We start from the raw sequence: 16211 nt of genomic DNA on the forward strand, positions 1-16211 counted from the left end.
ACTCAATGTTTGTGTTATCTTGGTCAACTGGCTCCTAATGTCTTCTACAGCTCTATTTGTTTGGTCTTGATTTTTGACAAGCTGAGCAACCTGATTATTGATACCTGTTTGACTTTGGATGAACTGGTGCAAGGTATCTTCCAAAGATCTCCTATGAGGAGGTTGGTAAGTATTGGATGAAGAACCTTGATTTTGTTGGAAAGTGTGCTGTTGTGCAGGGAAGGGAGGTTGAGAATGATTTCCAAAATCATTTCTCCAAGAAAAATTGGGGTGATTTCTATTATTGGGATGGTATGAATTGTAGTTCTGATTATTCCCATAATAGGCTCCACTCTGATTTTGATTTTGTCTCCCCTCAAAGTTGTGTGAATGATTGTTATTAGTCTGCCCATACAATACCTCCTTGAAAGCAGGTAGGGTAGGACATTCTTCAGTTGAATGATCTATTGCATCACACACAACACACTTTACTTCCACTTGATTAACAGATTGCACCTTTTTGGGTTGCATGTTTTCAACTTTCTTTGTTAAAGCAGTTAGTCTTGCATTTAAATCATCACTCTCACTTAGTTGGTATCTCCCTCTAGGTTGTGGATTTTCTCTTGAATCAAGAGCAGATGTTGGACCAACTTCCCAGTTTCTTGTATTCTCAGCCAATGTGTCAAAGAAGTGGAAAGCTTCTTCTGGAGTCTTCTCATAGAATTCTCCATTGCACATTGTAGAAACTAGCATTTTCAATTGTGGAGTGAGTGAATCATGAAAGAAACTGACCACTCTCCATTGCTCAAAAGCATGGTGCGGACAAGTGTGAAGAAGGTCTTTAAACCTTTCCCACGCTTGAGCAAAATTCTCATTTGGTTTACAGGCAAAGTTCATGATTTGTCTTTGAAGAGTAACAGTTCTGTTGGCAGGGAAGTATTTTTTTAAGAAAGTTGTTTGCATTTCTCTCCAAGTTCCTATAGATCTAGGTGAGAGAGTGCTTAACCATATTTTTGCCTTATCTTTCAGTGAGAATGGAAAGAGTTTTAATCTGATGACATCCTCATTTACTGTATGGCCCATGCAAGTGCTACATACTTCCTCAAATTCTTTCATATGAGTATATGGATTTTCAGAATCCATGCCATGAAAAGTTGGCAACAATTGGATTGTGCCAGGTTTGAAGTTAAACCTATGGTGGTTGATGGGAAGAATAATACAAGAGGGGGTTGTCTGCCTAGGAGGATGAAGATACTCTCTGAGGGGTCTGATCATCTCCTGATCAATGGGATCAGGGTCACCGTGGTCACTACCACGTGCAGACATGTTGTGTGCAAGTGGTATGTTCTCATTGTGTTGAGACATGAGCGATTGATTTTCTACAGTTCTACCAGACCTAAGTATCATACACAATGGACAAACAAAAATAAAGTAAAAAGAAACAGAGTTACCGAATTTATCAGGAGATGCTTCTTCTTTCTCTTTTTTTTTTTTTTTGTTTTTGTTTTTGCCTCAATCTCCCCGGCAACGGCGCCAAAATTTGACTGCACTCTCACCCTGCAATTAAAACACAAAACAAAACACAATAAAAATTTTATATTTTATTTATTTATTTAGGCGAGAGGTTTATACTCGTCAGTGTACGAGTGCAGTTGTAGTTCAAATTTAAATTTATACTTTCTGGATAAGTCCAGGTCGTCCACTGAGAGATTTATTTATGGCAAAAGAAAAAAAAGAATGTCACACACACGCACACGCATTTAGATGGATTGATAACATGATTTTTTATGATTTTTTTTAGATAACAAATACTAGAAAATAAAGCAAGACAGAAGTTGAAATAAATACTAAACGTGAGAATATGAAATTGGAAAGTACTTGAGTTAAGACAATTTCAGTGCCAACCCGTTGATTCCCAAATATTAGCATAAAAGATTAGCAACATTAATTTAATTTCAGATATGAGGATTTGTTATTAAATGCAATTAAAGATAATGATAGCTCTAGTTTAAGCAATCCCCATACATGATATGCGGGATTCTAATTTAAGAAACTACCATAAATTCAATTACAATTAATACACAAAACAACTAAATTAATCATCCGGGTTTGGGTATGATAGCGTTTCCAGTTCTAGTAACTCTCATGCATGACATGAAAGCTCTTAGGCTTACGCTCCAATCCAAACCTAGTGATTTTTCAATAATCAAAACACACTCATATTGAAGTTTAAACCAATGTTACTCATTTAAAGCGTAGCTTTCTTTGGGAATCATTGGCGTTAGACACTGTCCTTGCCTTAACCCAAGATTAGATTTAGCTACTCATCTCTATTAAATTAATTGACAACAATTTAAATGACATAATTTAAATAACAGAATTTAAATGACAGGAATTAAAATAGAAGAAACTAACCGGCCATTTAGGCGGTAGATAATTAAAATACAAGAATTAAAATTGCAAGAATTTAAAGGCAAGAAACTAACCGTCCATTTAGGCGGTGAACAATTAAAATACAAGAATTAAAATTGCAAGAATTTAAAGGCATAAACTAACCGTCCATTTAGGCGGTGAATAATAAAGTAATAATAAATGACATAAGAATTTAAAAGAAGAAAGAAATGAAGGTAGTAAGATCACAAGAGAAAATACTAAAGAAAATGAGAGAGAACAAAAGCAATTCTCAAAGAGAGAATTCTAAGGAAATAACTAAACTTTGATTCAAGAATAATAATCACACTTACAAATGCAATCAAGTGAGCTATTTATAGGCCACAAGATGCAATACAAACCACACAATTTCAATTATTCAATTAGACATAATTATATCTAATGGGCACTCACACACTTAAAGTTAAATGGATTTTAGCTATAATACACACCTAATATTAAATGGATTTTAGCTAAAATACATACCTAATAAAGCACTCATAAAGTTAAATGGATTTTAGCTATAATATCCACCTAATAGTTAAATGGATTTTAGCTAAAAAACATACCTAATAAAGCTCTCACATAAAAAATAAAAATAGATTTCTATAAATTGGTTTTTTAATCTTTATTAGGATTAAAAATAATCCTTGGGCCTTCTCCAAATAATATCTTCCATGGGTTGCTCAAATTGGGCCTTAATTCTTCATGGGCTTGAATTCTTCATGGATTTGAATTTTTCATGGGCTTGATTTCTTCATGGATTTGATGTCTTCATGGACTTTAAATCTTCATGGGCTTGATTTCTTCATGGGTTTGATTTCTTCATGGATTTGATGTCTTCATGGACTTTAAATCTTCATGGGCTTGAATTCTTCATGCCTAAAAAAAAAATAATTTAATGTTATTAATAAATTATATATTATATATATGTATTACACATGGCACACATATATATATATTAGATTATATTATATATATATTACATGCATGCATATAATGATGTATATGTATTATATATAATTTTATATATTATTATTATTATTATTAAATTTTACTTTAAAATTTCATTTCATTCATTTTTCAATTTAAACTTGCATATAACCATAAAATATATATTAATATCTAATTTAAACCATTTTTAAGATCAAAAGAAGGGTATAATTATAACAAAATTTTTACAAAATTAACCACTAATCACTAAGCCCAGAGATCGAGAACCACCAATGAAGAGTCTCACGGTAAAAAGTCAGGTCGCTTGAAGATAGCGAGCTCGCTCAAAACAACATCCCAGCATCACAACATCACGACTTCAGCTTCGCCGAAAGACGCGCCAAAGATTAGAATAGCTAGAAGACCGCGAGATAATCAGAAGCGATATACACCTGCCTATCAGAAGTAATTCAAATCCCTGAAGACAAGGAACCTATCCCTGATATTCCGAAGCCGATAAGGAAAACGCCATCAACGGAATAGACTCATTCCATACTTAGAACTGATTCGAATTGTAAATAACACGATTCTATTTATAGAGAAGGATACGCCACTGTAAGAGGATGGATGATTGAATTACATACTGTGACTCTGCCGGAATAACCAGAGAACAGTCGTGGACTAGGCATCATTCGGGCCGAACCACGTAAAAATCTTGTGTGCTTTTTGTTTGTTCTTTTGCTTCTGTTCCTTACTCTTCGGCACCTGTTATCGCATTGTGGGTTCTCGAACTCTGGTTGACGGTTCTCGTACGTCAACACTAATGAAGAAGATGAATGTTATGAAGTCCCTGACAAATTGCTTGTCATAGAAAATCTTGATGTACACAATGATGAAACCTTAGTACAAGATAGTCAGATTATCCCGGAAGTTGGGATGAAGTTTAATGATGTTAATGAATTATTTGAATTTTACAAAAGTTATGCTTATAGCGTAGGCTTTCCAGTTAGAAAAAGAAATTCGAAGAAAGGTGATGATGGCGCTTTGAGATATGTGACATTTGAATGTAGTCGGGGGGGTAATAGAGTTGGTAGCACAAGCACTTCCTTGAAGCCCCAACCAACAATCCATATAGGCTGTAAAGCCAAGATAACAGCTGGTACAAATTTGAATGGTGTTTGGTGTATTAATAAAGTATATCTTGAACACAATCATAAAATAAGTCTGTCCAAATCAAGGCTTTACCGATGCAATCGTGAAGTTAGTGCACATATTAAACGGAGGCTTGAAGTTAATGATTTAGCTAGGGTTCCCTTACATAAAAGTTTTAACTCAGCTGTTATCGAAGCTGGTGGATACGACCAGTTGACATACATAGAAAAGGATTGTCGAAACTACATCGAAAAAGTAAGGCGACTACGACTTGGAGAAGGAGATGCTACAGCATTACAAGCTTACTTTTTGAAAATGCAAACTAGTTGTCCTGGTTTTTATTTTAGTATAGATTTGGGATGAGGAATGTCGATTGAAGAATGTATTTTGGGCCGATAATAGGTGCAGGCAAGCGTATAAAGAGTTCGGAGATGTTGTAACATTTGATACGACGTACTTAACTAATAAGTACGAGATGCCTTTTACCCCTTTTGTCGGTGTGAACCACCATGGACAGTCAACCTTACTCGGTTGCGGTCTGTTATCGAATGAGGATACGACAACCTTTGTTTGGCTTTTTAGGACGTGGCTTAAATGTATGCATGGTCAGGCTCCTAATGGAATAATTACCGATCAAGATAGGGCCATGCAAGCAGCAATTGAGATTGTTTTTCCTAATACGAAGCATATATGGTGTTTATGGCATATACTAAAGAAGTTACCAGAAAAGTTTGGGAGTCATCCGTGTAAGGGATTGATACTTTCGGCAATACATGGTTTAGTGTATGACTCGCAACATTAAGAAGAATTTGAGCATGGTTGGACTACGATGGTTGATTAGTTTGATTTGCATGAGAACGATTGGTTGTCTGGATTATTCAAAAATAGAAATCGTTGGATTCCATGCTTCTTGAAAACTACTTTCTGAGCAGAGATGTCAACAACTCAACGTAGTGGGAGTATTAATGTATTTTTTGATGGGTATGTTCATTCCAAAACTTTCATCAAGCAATTTGTTGAACAATATGAGTGGGCACTTAGGTGTAAGGTTGAAAAAGAGTTTCAAGCAAATTTTAAGTCATTCTCGCAAATGGTCCCATGTGTCACTAAGTATGTAATTGAAAAACAATTTCAGGAAGTGTACACAATATCAAAATTTAGGGAATTTCCAGAGGAATTTACTGGGAAGGTTTACTGTGAAGTTGTATCTTCTGATATGGGTTGTCCAATGCCAAAGTATGATGTACGAGAAGATCTAATGCTTGATGGGGGAGTTAGGAAAAAAATGTTCATAGTATTATTTCAAAGAGAAACTACTAAATTTGTTTGCAGCTGTCATCTATTCGAGTTCAGAGGAATAATGTGCAGGCATGCGATATCAGTTTTGCTTCGTAATGATGTCACAGTAGTTCCCGAGAGGTATATCCTCAGGAGGTGGAGGCGAGATGTAAGTAGACGACACATGAGAGTAGCAGTTAATTACGATGGTTGGATAAACACTCCAGCTCAAGTAAGATTTGACAAAATGTGCAATGCCTTTACTAATGTAGCGAACTTGGCAGCTGATGAAGAAAACCAAGTTTGTGGGATCATGGAGTGGATTGAATCTAAAACAGCTCAACTTTTCATGTCTCAACCCATACATAGTAGTGAAAGTAATTTGCATTCCCAAGCAAATGTACAAGTGGCCCTTAATTCTCTATCAACAGAACTTGTTGGAAGTGCAAATATGTTGAATCCGATATGCTCGAGAACTAAAGGAGCTCTGAAGAAACTGTGAAAAAAAAGTCCATTGGAGAAGAGTTATAAGAAATCCAAGATATGCAAACCAACCAAGTAAATTCTTAGTCGTTATCAATACTTTAACTTAAACATTAGATTGCAACCAAATCCATTAATATGAAGTTATGAACTGTAAAAGCCAACGAAAATGCACACTTTTGTTTAATTTTTATTATTATTTTTTTTTATGTTTAAGTTGCAGGGGCAATCTCAAGGGTATACAAGAAGCAATATCCAAACATCTAGAGCACCTTACATACATCAGCATGTACAATATGTTCAACAGCTATCACCATCCCCTCTAAGGCGTGCTTTATTCCCTAATATTGCATTCGATACTTCAAGTATATCTACATTATTTTAAAAAATATATTGTTGGTTCAATATTATGGGAAGTTGTCATTAATTGTCTTTCCTTATATGCAGGTAACGTGGTACAATATTTTAATCAATATTTGCAAGGAGAGTCAGGAACGTGAGATTTTAGTCACATTGAAGACTTCATAATTGTATTTTTAATTTTGGAAGATGTAAACTCTTAATTTTAATAGTAATTTGAACTGGGATATCATTGGTATTTGTTTTTTAAAGATCTTCCCCCAAGCAATTTTTTGGCCAGTGAAATTCTGGGATGTATTTACAGGAAAAAAAGAAGAAATTATGGGATGTAAGTGGTGTTGTTGGTGGTTGGATGTTATAAGCCCCTTTTGTTTGACATGAAATTTGGTTCATATTTCTGTACAACATGTCGTCTCTTCCTTGTATGAAAATTAATTGCATTCATATTGACTTCAAATTAGTGATTTTGTTAGCATGTTATGCTGGGAGGATTCTAGTAATTCAACTGCTTGATAAATGACATCTTGTTGCTGATAAGGAACAAATCTCTTACATGGTTATGGCACAAAAGCACTGAAAGTTAGAGTTTTTTGAGTTTCTACTCTACTAGTTATTTGGTGGGAAATTTCACAATAAGTGAAATGAGTTTTTGGATTGCAAGATGCTTTGTAATAACTTGGGTAGTGGTTGTGGTCTTTAGGCAACTTGTTTGGAGAGTTCAAAAGCATAATGCCTCTTTGGGGTGTGGTCTTTCTAGTTAATTTAGTTTCGACTTCGGATATTAATATTTTAATATTTAATAATCTTCCTTGATACACATTGAGATGTCAATAATAAGCTATGGGATGGGAATGAAAATTTATATCACAAGTCTTTTGATGAATGAAAAAAAATTTTAAAATCCAATTTATATCACAAGGGGTCGCGGGAGAGAGAGGGAGAAGGAAAGAGAAAGAGAGGGGAAGGGGGAAATTTCCAGCGAGAGAAATTTGGGGGGTGGGGGGGGGGGGGGGGGGGCGTTGATGTCGATAAACAAAATTAAAAATAAATTAAAAAAATTTCCTGTAAAACTTCTTGTAGGAGTTCCGGGACATGTAGCATATGCAAAATATCGTTATTGTCTTGGACTCCATTAAAAACATAGACCCAACAGTTGAATTAAACGGACGGACGAGAGGAAGAGAGACGGCAAGAGGCGCTGAAACGAAGGAGCAGAACGCACTGAAGTGCGCTGCACGCACACGCATTCTGGAGAAATCGGGAAGGAGAGAGACGGGACGCAAGGGGGCTGGGGCTGCACGCTGCTGCATTCTTTCCCTGATTTTCCAAATCAATAATAATATATTAATATATATATATATATATAAAAAATTGGAATTCGGCAGCTTCACGTGGAGAATCTCCAAACCTCCCTAATTTCAATTTCATCTCTCAGGGGGCGCAATGATGCGCCTTCTGCCACATCCTCCCTCAATTGTCGCATCACGTCTCATCACTTGTCAATTTAATTGACAATTTTTTATTTAATTAAATTTTTTTATATTAATTAATTCTTCCAATATAATATAATATAATACATATAATAATTATATATAAAATATTATAAAAAAATTAATGACACACTAAGAATAATTTTCATAATTAATATCTCATCAAAATTATTATTAACTTTTAATAATATAATAATAGTCAATCAGATCAAATTCAATAATCTAATGTATTATCTACTAATTTTCTAAATTCATAATCATACAACAATAAAGACATATCAATTTTTGATGTTGTTCAAAAATTTTAACCTACTAAAAAAATCTCAGTGTCTCCTCAAAATATTCTGAAAGATTATGAATATTCTATAATCAAGAGTTAAAGACGATTTTAATGATAATGAAGTCAAAGTTTCTTATAAATTTATTAGGGCTCTCAATTACATCCATTAACTAACATCTCAATTGAGTAAAGGTTATGGACTGATTAAATTCATTGGACTCAGTAATTATGTTAGATCCAGTCTAAGATGTTGAGATGACGTATCGAAACTTTTTCCAACATTAGACACTTATTTCCAATCGTACATACATTGGCTAAGTACTCCTACAATCACCAATCTACTAAGATTGCATAGGATGTTCATCGAAGGACAATAGATTTTATTAGCGAGCATTTGCCTCCATACACCATTGCACAAATACAACACATAGAGCATCCCCACCTTTTCATATCGGATGATTCCGCTCAACAACAAATCTTTGACATTAGTGCACAAGATTATTACTTTCGATCAAAAGATCAAATACACAATCAGAGCCACCAATATATTATTAATTCTCTAAGTCATGTGATATGTCATAGGCGTCACATTCAATGAATGTTCAACTAACATCCACTTATATGTTTACTATATACACCTCATGCAATGTAGCGTGTGACTCACCACCCCATCTCATTAGCATTCCATGTTAAACAATGATAGTAAACCATGTGTCGGTCCATAATCGTTAAATCTTAGTCTTTTTCTGATAATTCTAATAATCAAGAATGCCTTTAAGAAATTATGGACTAGAGACCCATGTCATACAATCTTAACTCTTTAAAAATAAGACCTTTACTAGAAAATTTAAGAACTTATTGATATTTAAATGAAGAGTTATGAATAAAGATATGACAATGCAAGATTATATCATTAGACCCATTATTCATATTAGACATCATCTAAATCTAGTATTAAAACACTAACACCAACGCTGTTAGATTGGATATATTTAATGCGATGGTAATTTCTACTAGAATGTTATGGGACAAGGCAAGTCTGGTAACACGCCTCGTCAAACCCACTAGAAGAAAACTAAAAACCCTAGCCCATTAGATCAAGTTTATAAAAGACCTAAGGTTTTCTCACTTTATTGCTAAGCTCTATTATCCACTCTCCCTCCATCTTTTCCCCATTTTGCTGGCCTAACAATAGAATTCGATCTCTCCAACTCCTGCAACGTACTCTATCTATGGGAATTAACACTTGCAAAGAAAGTTTGGGCTGATAAACAACCACGTGTGACTATTACCTCTGCTTATGATCAGCTACATACCTATTGCAATCTCTCCAAGTGAGAAACGAAAGTGTCTAGGTCCCAATCCATTGAATTACTCTTTGTTGTCACCTTACCTTTATTGTTACCCCATGAGCTCGACAGGGGATTAGGCTATATTGTTGCCATAAAAGGAAAAAAAAGGGATAGTCAACAACTCCGCAAGTCATTGACTCACCCATTTGACCAGCTTTGCCATAATTGTTGTATGAATCATGAATAATTATTGATGATTCTACACATTATCATTTTAAGGATCTAATGAAAGAAATAGAGAAAAATTAAGAAACTACTTTGATGAAAAACATTTAATTACATACAAAGAATTGATGAATTAATATTTATGTAATCAACCTATATATTGGAATGAAAATATTTTTTCCAAAAAAATTAGATAAAGTTTCAATAATTATCCCTAAGATTTGACTTAATTGTAAGAACAACCCCATGTTTTGAAAATAACAATAACCTCTATTGCTGTTAAATAAAGCAATAAAGTAATTATTTTATTTTTTTTATTCTCTCTCATATTTCTTTATATTTTTCCCTCCTCTATCCTTTAATTTGAGGAAAAAAATTCAGTGGTTGTTGGCTAGATGAACTAAATTGAACTTTTATAAAGGTGTTGGAAATTAAATTTAGATATGAGAGATAATAAACTCAAAAAATCTAAGATTCATTTAGCAATAAATCCAGATGAATTTACGAAGGGACAGAGAGAGAGAGAGAGAGAGAGATTATCACTTGTGCCTCTGTCATTGATGGAGAAGAGTTATTGTCGCCCGCAACTTTTGTTTGGAAATGAGATCTAAAATAAAAAAGAAAAACATAAAAGATGAAAAATACCTTTAAATTATAATAGTATTTTGATAATCTTTTATATTTAACTTAAATTAATTAATAACAATAAAATTTAAAACATAATAGTAAATTTAAAAAATACTCACGATATTTTCATAAATATCGACTATAAATTTTATAATTATACTAAAGCTTATGTATAATTTTCCCAAAAAAAATTGTGTTACAAGCAAACAGAGCCTACCCAAGGCGTGTCCGACCCGCGTAAAGCACACACATAATGGGCCTCTAGACTCCATATCAGGGAATATTCCTTTTTTTTTTTTTTTTTCCATAGCAGAAGCACCATTTTCGCTAGTCTTTTCGTCCCTAACCCCAAGCAAAGCACCCCCCCGGGTTATTTTTTCCTGGGATAATCCTTGCCCCGGTTAACCGTATCCTTGAGTGCAACTTTACCATAATACCCTCACCAAACGCACCGCCTTATCGCTTTTTTCACACTGGGCAGGCTTTTCCGGTCTCATTCGGACTAAAGCCGGCATCTCCCAGTGGCCTTTTTGTAATTGTATCTGAAATCCGAGGGTTAATCATAGAGTTGTGCGTTCACTGAAAGAATATAAATACTCGATTGACCTAGATCTCGAGACTTCAATCGGAGTTGTTCGTTTTGCTCCAATGGCGTCGGGATACGAGGTCGAGGTGACGATCACGTCGGCGAAGGATCTGAAGAACGTGAACTGGCGGCACGGCCCGCTGCGGCCGTACGCCGTCGCGTGGGTGGACCCGAAGTCCAAATGCTCCACTAACGTCGACAAGGAGAGGGACACATGTCCCTACTGGAACCATTCGCTTGTCATCCCCCTCGACGCGCCGATCGAGGACTCCACGCTCTTCATCGACATCGTCCAGGCCGATGCCGCCGAGGACACCAAGCCGCTGATTGGCTCCGCCCGCCTCCGCCTCCGTGAGGTCGTCGACGAGGCTGGCCTCGGCCGGCGCGCCCCCCGCAAGCTCGAGCTCAAACGCCCCTCCGGCCGGCCCCATGGCAAGCTCGAAGTCGAGGTTTCCGTGCGCGGACCCCCCTATCGTGCGCCCGACCCGTACTACGCCCCACCTTACGGCGTCCCGCCGGCTTCCTCAAGAGACTACTACGCAGCCCCTCCAAGCTACGGCGGTAACCCCTACGCAGCCCCGCCGGCGTCCGGGAACCCCTACGCGTCGCCGTATCAGGCGGCCCCGCCGTCCGGGTACCCATACGCCGCGGCGCCTCCGTACGGTCAGCCATCGGGCGGGTACGGGCAGGAGTATTACGGGCAGCCGCCGAAGGAAGAGAAGAAGAGCAAGTACGGGCTGGGGACGGGATTGGCTGTGGGCGCGGTCGCAGGAGTGTTGGGTGGGCTGGTGATAGGGGAGGCCGCGGAGGCCGTGGAGGACAAGATCGCGGATGACGCGGCGGAGCGGGTGGAGGATGATTTTGCAAATGATGATGGTGGATTTGACGGTGATGACTTCTAATTTAACAAAATGGAATTTGGTGGTGATCGGTCTGCCATCGTCGTCGTCGTCGTCAATCGTTTATGTGAGAATAAGGGTCAGACCAACGGCGCATGTTTTTCAGGTTGTTATGTATTAAGGTAGGTCCGGCGTAGGTGATTGGACCACCGGTGGGAATAGTATAGCATGAGCGAAGATCATGTCTGAATGAATGACACAAATATCATATATGTTATGCTTTTCTTTTTTTTTTTCTTTTTCTTTTTGTTTTTTAAGGATACAAAAAAGTTCTATTATTAAACGAATATATATTTTATTTTATAATATAATATTTATTTGAAAAAACAGTGATGCCTTAACCATAAGGTTGAACCGCCTTTTGTATCGTTGAAGATATGAAGGAATCTTTGGGAAGGTGGGATTGCACGTCATTCGCTCCTCTAGAGAGAAAGAGAGCATCTATTCTGCCCGTTATTATTTTACCGTTTGGAGTAGTGCTGCAGACTGCTGGAATCATCCATCCATCCATCCATCCTCCTGGCGTTATTGTTAAGGTTTAGCTCACTTGCAAGGGTCACGGCTTATTCTTAAATAAAAAGGTAAATAAATATTTTATTCTTTAATCTATCGTATTTTATCTTTTTCTCATCTAATTTCAATAAAAAAGAAAATAACAATCAGTCGGTTGGTTGAACGTAAAGCTGTTCATTCAATTTCGAATTGGATTAAAATTTATACAAATTTCAGACGTAAAACTAAGCTGGTTGGGGTGGGACCCAGGTTGGGCCAGATCATTCTAAACTTTTTTTTCTTTTCTTTTTTAATATATTTTTTAAAAATATTATATATATACAATGTATTATGTATTATTTTTTATTTTAATTATTAATATATTTAATAATAGTAAGTTAATATTCAAATGGAGGGACTACATCGCAATTTGAACATCTTTAATTAGATGAAACTATAAGGCCATCTTCGATCAGGGCAAAATTTTTTCGTTGAGTCAAGAAAATCACTTAAAATCTCTCAACGAGCCTCCTTATTCAAGGATTTTTTTTTAAATTTTATGGAGCTTCAAATGACTCCTCACCATTGAGGAGTGAAAATTTGCTCATCAACTTCTCCAACAACTCTTTGTTGTTGAAATTTGAAGAAAATGTCGAAGACGAGCAACGAAGTTCTGCGACGACAAGGAGTAGCAACAGCGACAGCTACCGGTGAGGAGCAAGTCATCTTCTTTGACTTCTTCGAGCTAAACGAGGACCAAATCAATTTGTGTATGTGTGTATATTTGAACGAAGACCAGAAATTATTTCGGAGAATTTTTGTTTAATTGTTTGGGAATTTTTTTTACATTTAATTAATTATTAATTTTATTTATGCGTGTATCCGATTATTTTATATATTTAGTTATTAATTTATGTATTTTATTATTAATTTTGTGTATGTGTTAAAATTATAAACAAAGTAAAATAAATAGAATTGAAGTTTATAAAAATAAATAAATGAAATAGAGAGTGAAATAGAGTAGAATAAAGAGTGTGGTTGAAGCATGCATAATTTTTTAGACAAATTAAAAATAGAGAGTGATTTATTAATAATATTATAGTGTGCGTGCTCCTTATTTTATTTATTTATTTTCATAAACTTCAATTATATTTATTTTACTTTATTTATAATTTTAATACATAAACAAAATTAATAATTAAATATACAAAATAATTAGATACACACATAAACAAAATTAATAATTAATTAAATATATAAAATAATCAAATATACACATACACAAAATTAATACTTAAATACACACAAAAATTCCCCAAATAATTTCACAAAATTCACCCAATTCTTTGTACATACAAAATACTATATATTTAAATCACAAACTGCATGTATTTGAAGGAGGGAGTCGCCGCTACTACTGGAGAATGGAGTTGTTGCTGCTGTCGCCTATACTGCTCCTCGTCGTCCACATTGCTCGTCGAATTTGGTGCTGTAACTCGGAGAATCTCATAGAAGATGACGTTTTGCTCGTCTTTGACACCAGATCCGATCACTGTTCTTTTCCCTGTCATTGCTGGTCACCGCCGCTCTCGCTCCTCGCCGTTGCCACTGTTCGTTGCCGACGACTTCTTCAAAGTACAGAGAGTTGTTGGGACAAAATAGAATATGGAGCAAATTTCAACTCCTCATCTTTGGCGAGTCATTTGAAACTAGACCAAATTTTGAGAAGTGACAAGATAGATAAAGAGATGCGTTGAAGATGAATTTTAACAATTTTCTCTTCAAAATTTGACTTGATGAGAATTTAAACCTCACGTTGGAGATGACCCAACATAAAAAGATTAGAGAAAATTAGGGGAGAAATGTATTAAGATAGGGCAGCAGGAAGAGGTTAGAGAAAGGGAAATGAGATGGGAGAAAGGATAAAAAATAAATAAAAAAAATTATATGTAAGGATATTTTGTTTATTTTTAATATTTAATTAAAATTAATTAGTGATATAAAAAAATTATAATATAGTATTAAACATCAAAAGTATTATTTTTTTATGGGTCATAAAATTCTTATAATTATTTTAGATGATAATGATAGATATTCTATTAAAGTATCAGAATCATATCAAATATGGAGAAGGCCATCCTCTGCCTGCCTGCCTCAAATCCCAAGTACATATATTAGTCCTCCTTGCTTTGGTAATTTAGGAAACAAACCTTAACGTCGCAATGATGACTTGTTTACGTAGGTTAGGTTACCCTCAAGCAAGGTCTGTCTTTAGATATGTCACACGCCACGCCATCACAAAAATTCCAACTGATGAATCTCTTTATAAATTGTCTCGTAATCAATTATTAAGAACATAAAATAAACGCAAAAATTTATGAGGTAACACGAAAAGGTTTTTCTTTTCATTCACGCCTCCATAATTATTTTTCTTAATTTTATTTTAATTTTTTATTTCCACTATTATTATCGAATTTTATAATTAACTTCGATGAAAGAGAGGTGATAAATGTAATTTATGTGTATAAGGAAGGATAACTGAGGAGACAAGGAAGATGATAGTTGCTGTAATTGATCTTTTTCTTCTCTCTCATTCCGTAGTTGCTATAATTATTATTTATAAAACAATTATAATTTAATAATTAAACAATTTAATTAACTAATATAATAAAATAACACATCAATTAACTAAGCAATAGATAAAAGATGGCAGAAAGCTATCCCTATGGCAAAGTCAAATTTGTCTCCCACGTTACCCAGGTTTTATTTATTTATTTATTTAATTTTATGACTCAAAATTACACCTTATTAGTCTAAGGATAACAGCCCGACCCTTCAATACTGCTACCAAATAAATCACGAGATGTGATTTGTTGAGGGTTTAAGATTGAATCTACAAATGATATCACCAAAATTCTCTCCACGAAGAAACAAATGTCTTCCCTCAAGAATCGAATCCATATCAATGATTTTCAGCATGACAAACAATCCCTTCCTTTGTCACTCAGCCAGTGGCAGATTTACACGTGAGTTGTCTTGGGTTGAAATCCAGGGCAACCCACAATTAAAATTTATTTTTTATATTTATTTTTTTAATATAAAAAAATAATTTCTAATAATAAATTAATCTGAAAAATTTCAGCTCACCCCATGTACTGTTTTACATCTTAAAAAAAAAAAAAAAATTTCAATCTCCCATACACAAATTTCTTGATCTGCCCCTACACCCAGCGGTGCCCCCGCGAGCTTCTCAAGCTTTTTTTATTCCCATGATAACATGCATTAACTTGTTCTTTCTAGATTGATGACCCATCTCCCCAGTGATCATACAAAGAAATACATAACAGTGGGCCTCTCGAGACACAATTGAATGGCAAAGGAGGTGGTTGTAAGTCATGCCAAAGGTCATCAGCGTGGGTTCAAATTTTGATGAAAATATATTTACTTCCTTTTAGGGGAGGATTTTGATGACGATATCAATAGATTCAATCTCAAATTCTAATCAATCAGGTACATTCTGCGATTTACTTAGTAACAGCACTGAGGAACCGAGGTTGTTATTCCCAGACTAGTGAGGCACAAGTCTGAAACTAGGTTATAAAAAAAAAAAGAAGGAAATGCATAACCCTTCTTGGAGTGGCCCCCCCCCCCCCCCCAAAAAGAGGATTCTACTTTTATGAAACATTTGGTTTTGGTTGCTATCAG

General features: G+C 35.3%; 2 protein-coding genes across 2 annotated transcripts; both read left to right on the forward strand.

The window, feature by feature from the left end:
* Positions 1-5584: 5584 nt before the first annotated feature.
* LOC127796985 (protein FAR1-RELATED SEQUENCE 1-like) lies at positions 5585-6274 on the forward strand. Its single transcript, XM_052329380.1, has one exon. It carries the CDS (start codon positions 5585-5587, stop codon positions 6272-6274), a length of 690 nt encoding a protein of 229 aa, XP_052185340.1.
* A 4863-nt stretch (positions 6275-11137) lies between these two features.
* LOC127798398 (protein SRC2 homolog) lies at positions 11138-12251 on the forward strand. The gene has a single exon (XM_052331932.1). The coding sequence runs from the start codon at positions 11178-11180 to the stop codon at positions 12015-12017; it is 840 nt and encodes a 279-aa protein (XP_052187892.1). The 5' UTR covers positions 11138-11177; the 3' UTR covers positions 12018-12251.
* The last annotated feature ends 3960 nt before the right edge of the window (positions 12252-16211 follow it).

This window comes from Diospyros lotus, chromosome 3 (genome assembly GCF_014633365.1).
Source record: "Diospyros lotus cultivar Yz01 chromosome 3, ASM1463336v1, whole genome shotgun sequence".
Lineage (NCBI taxonomy): Eukaryota > Viridiplantae > Streptophyta > Magnoliopsida > Ericales > Ebenaceae > Diospyros > Diospyros lotus.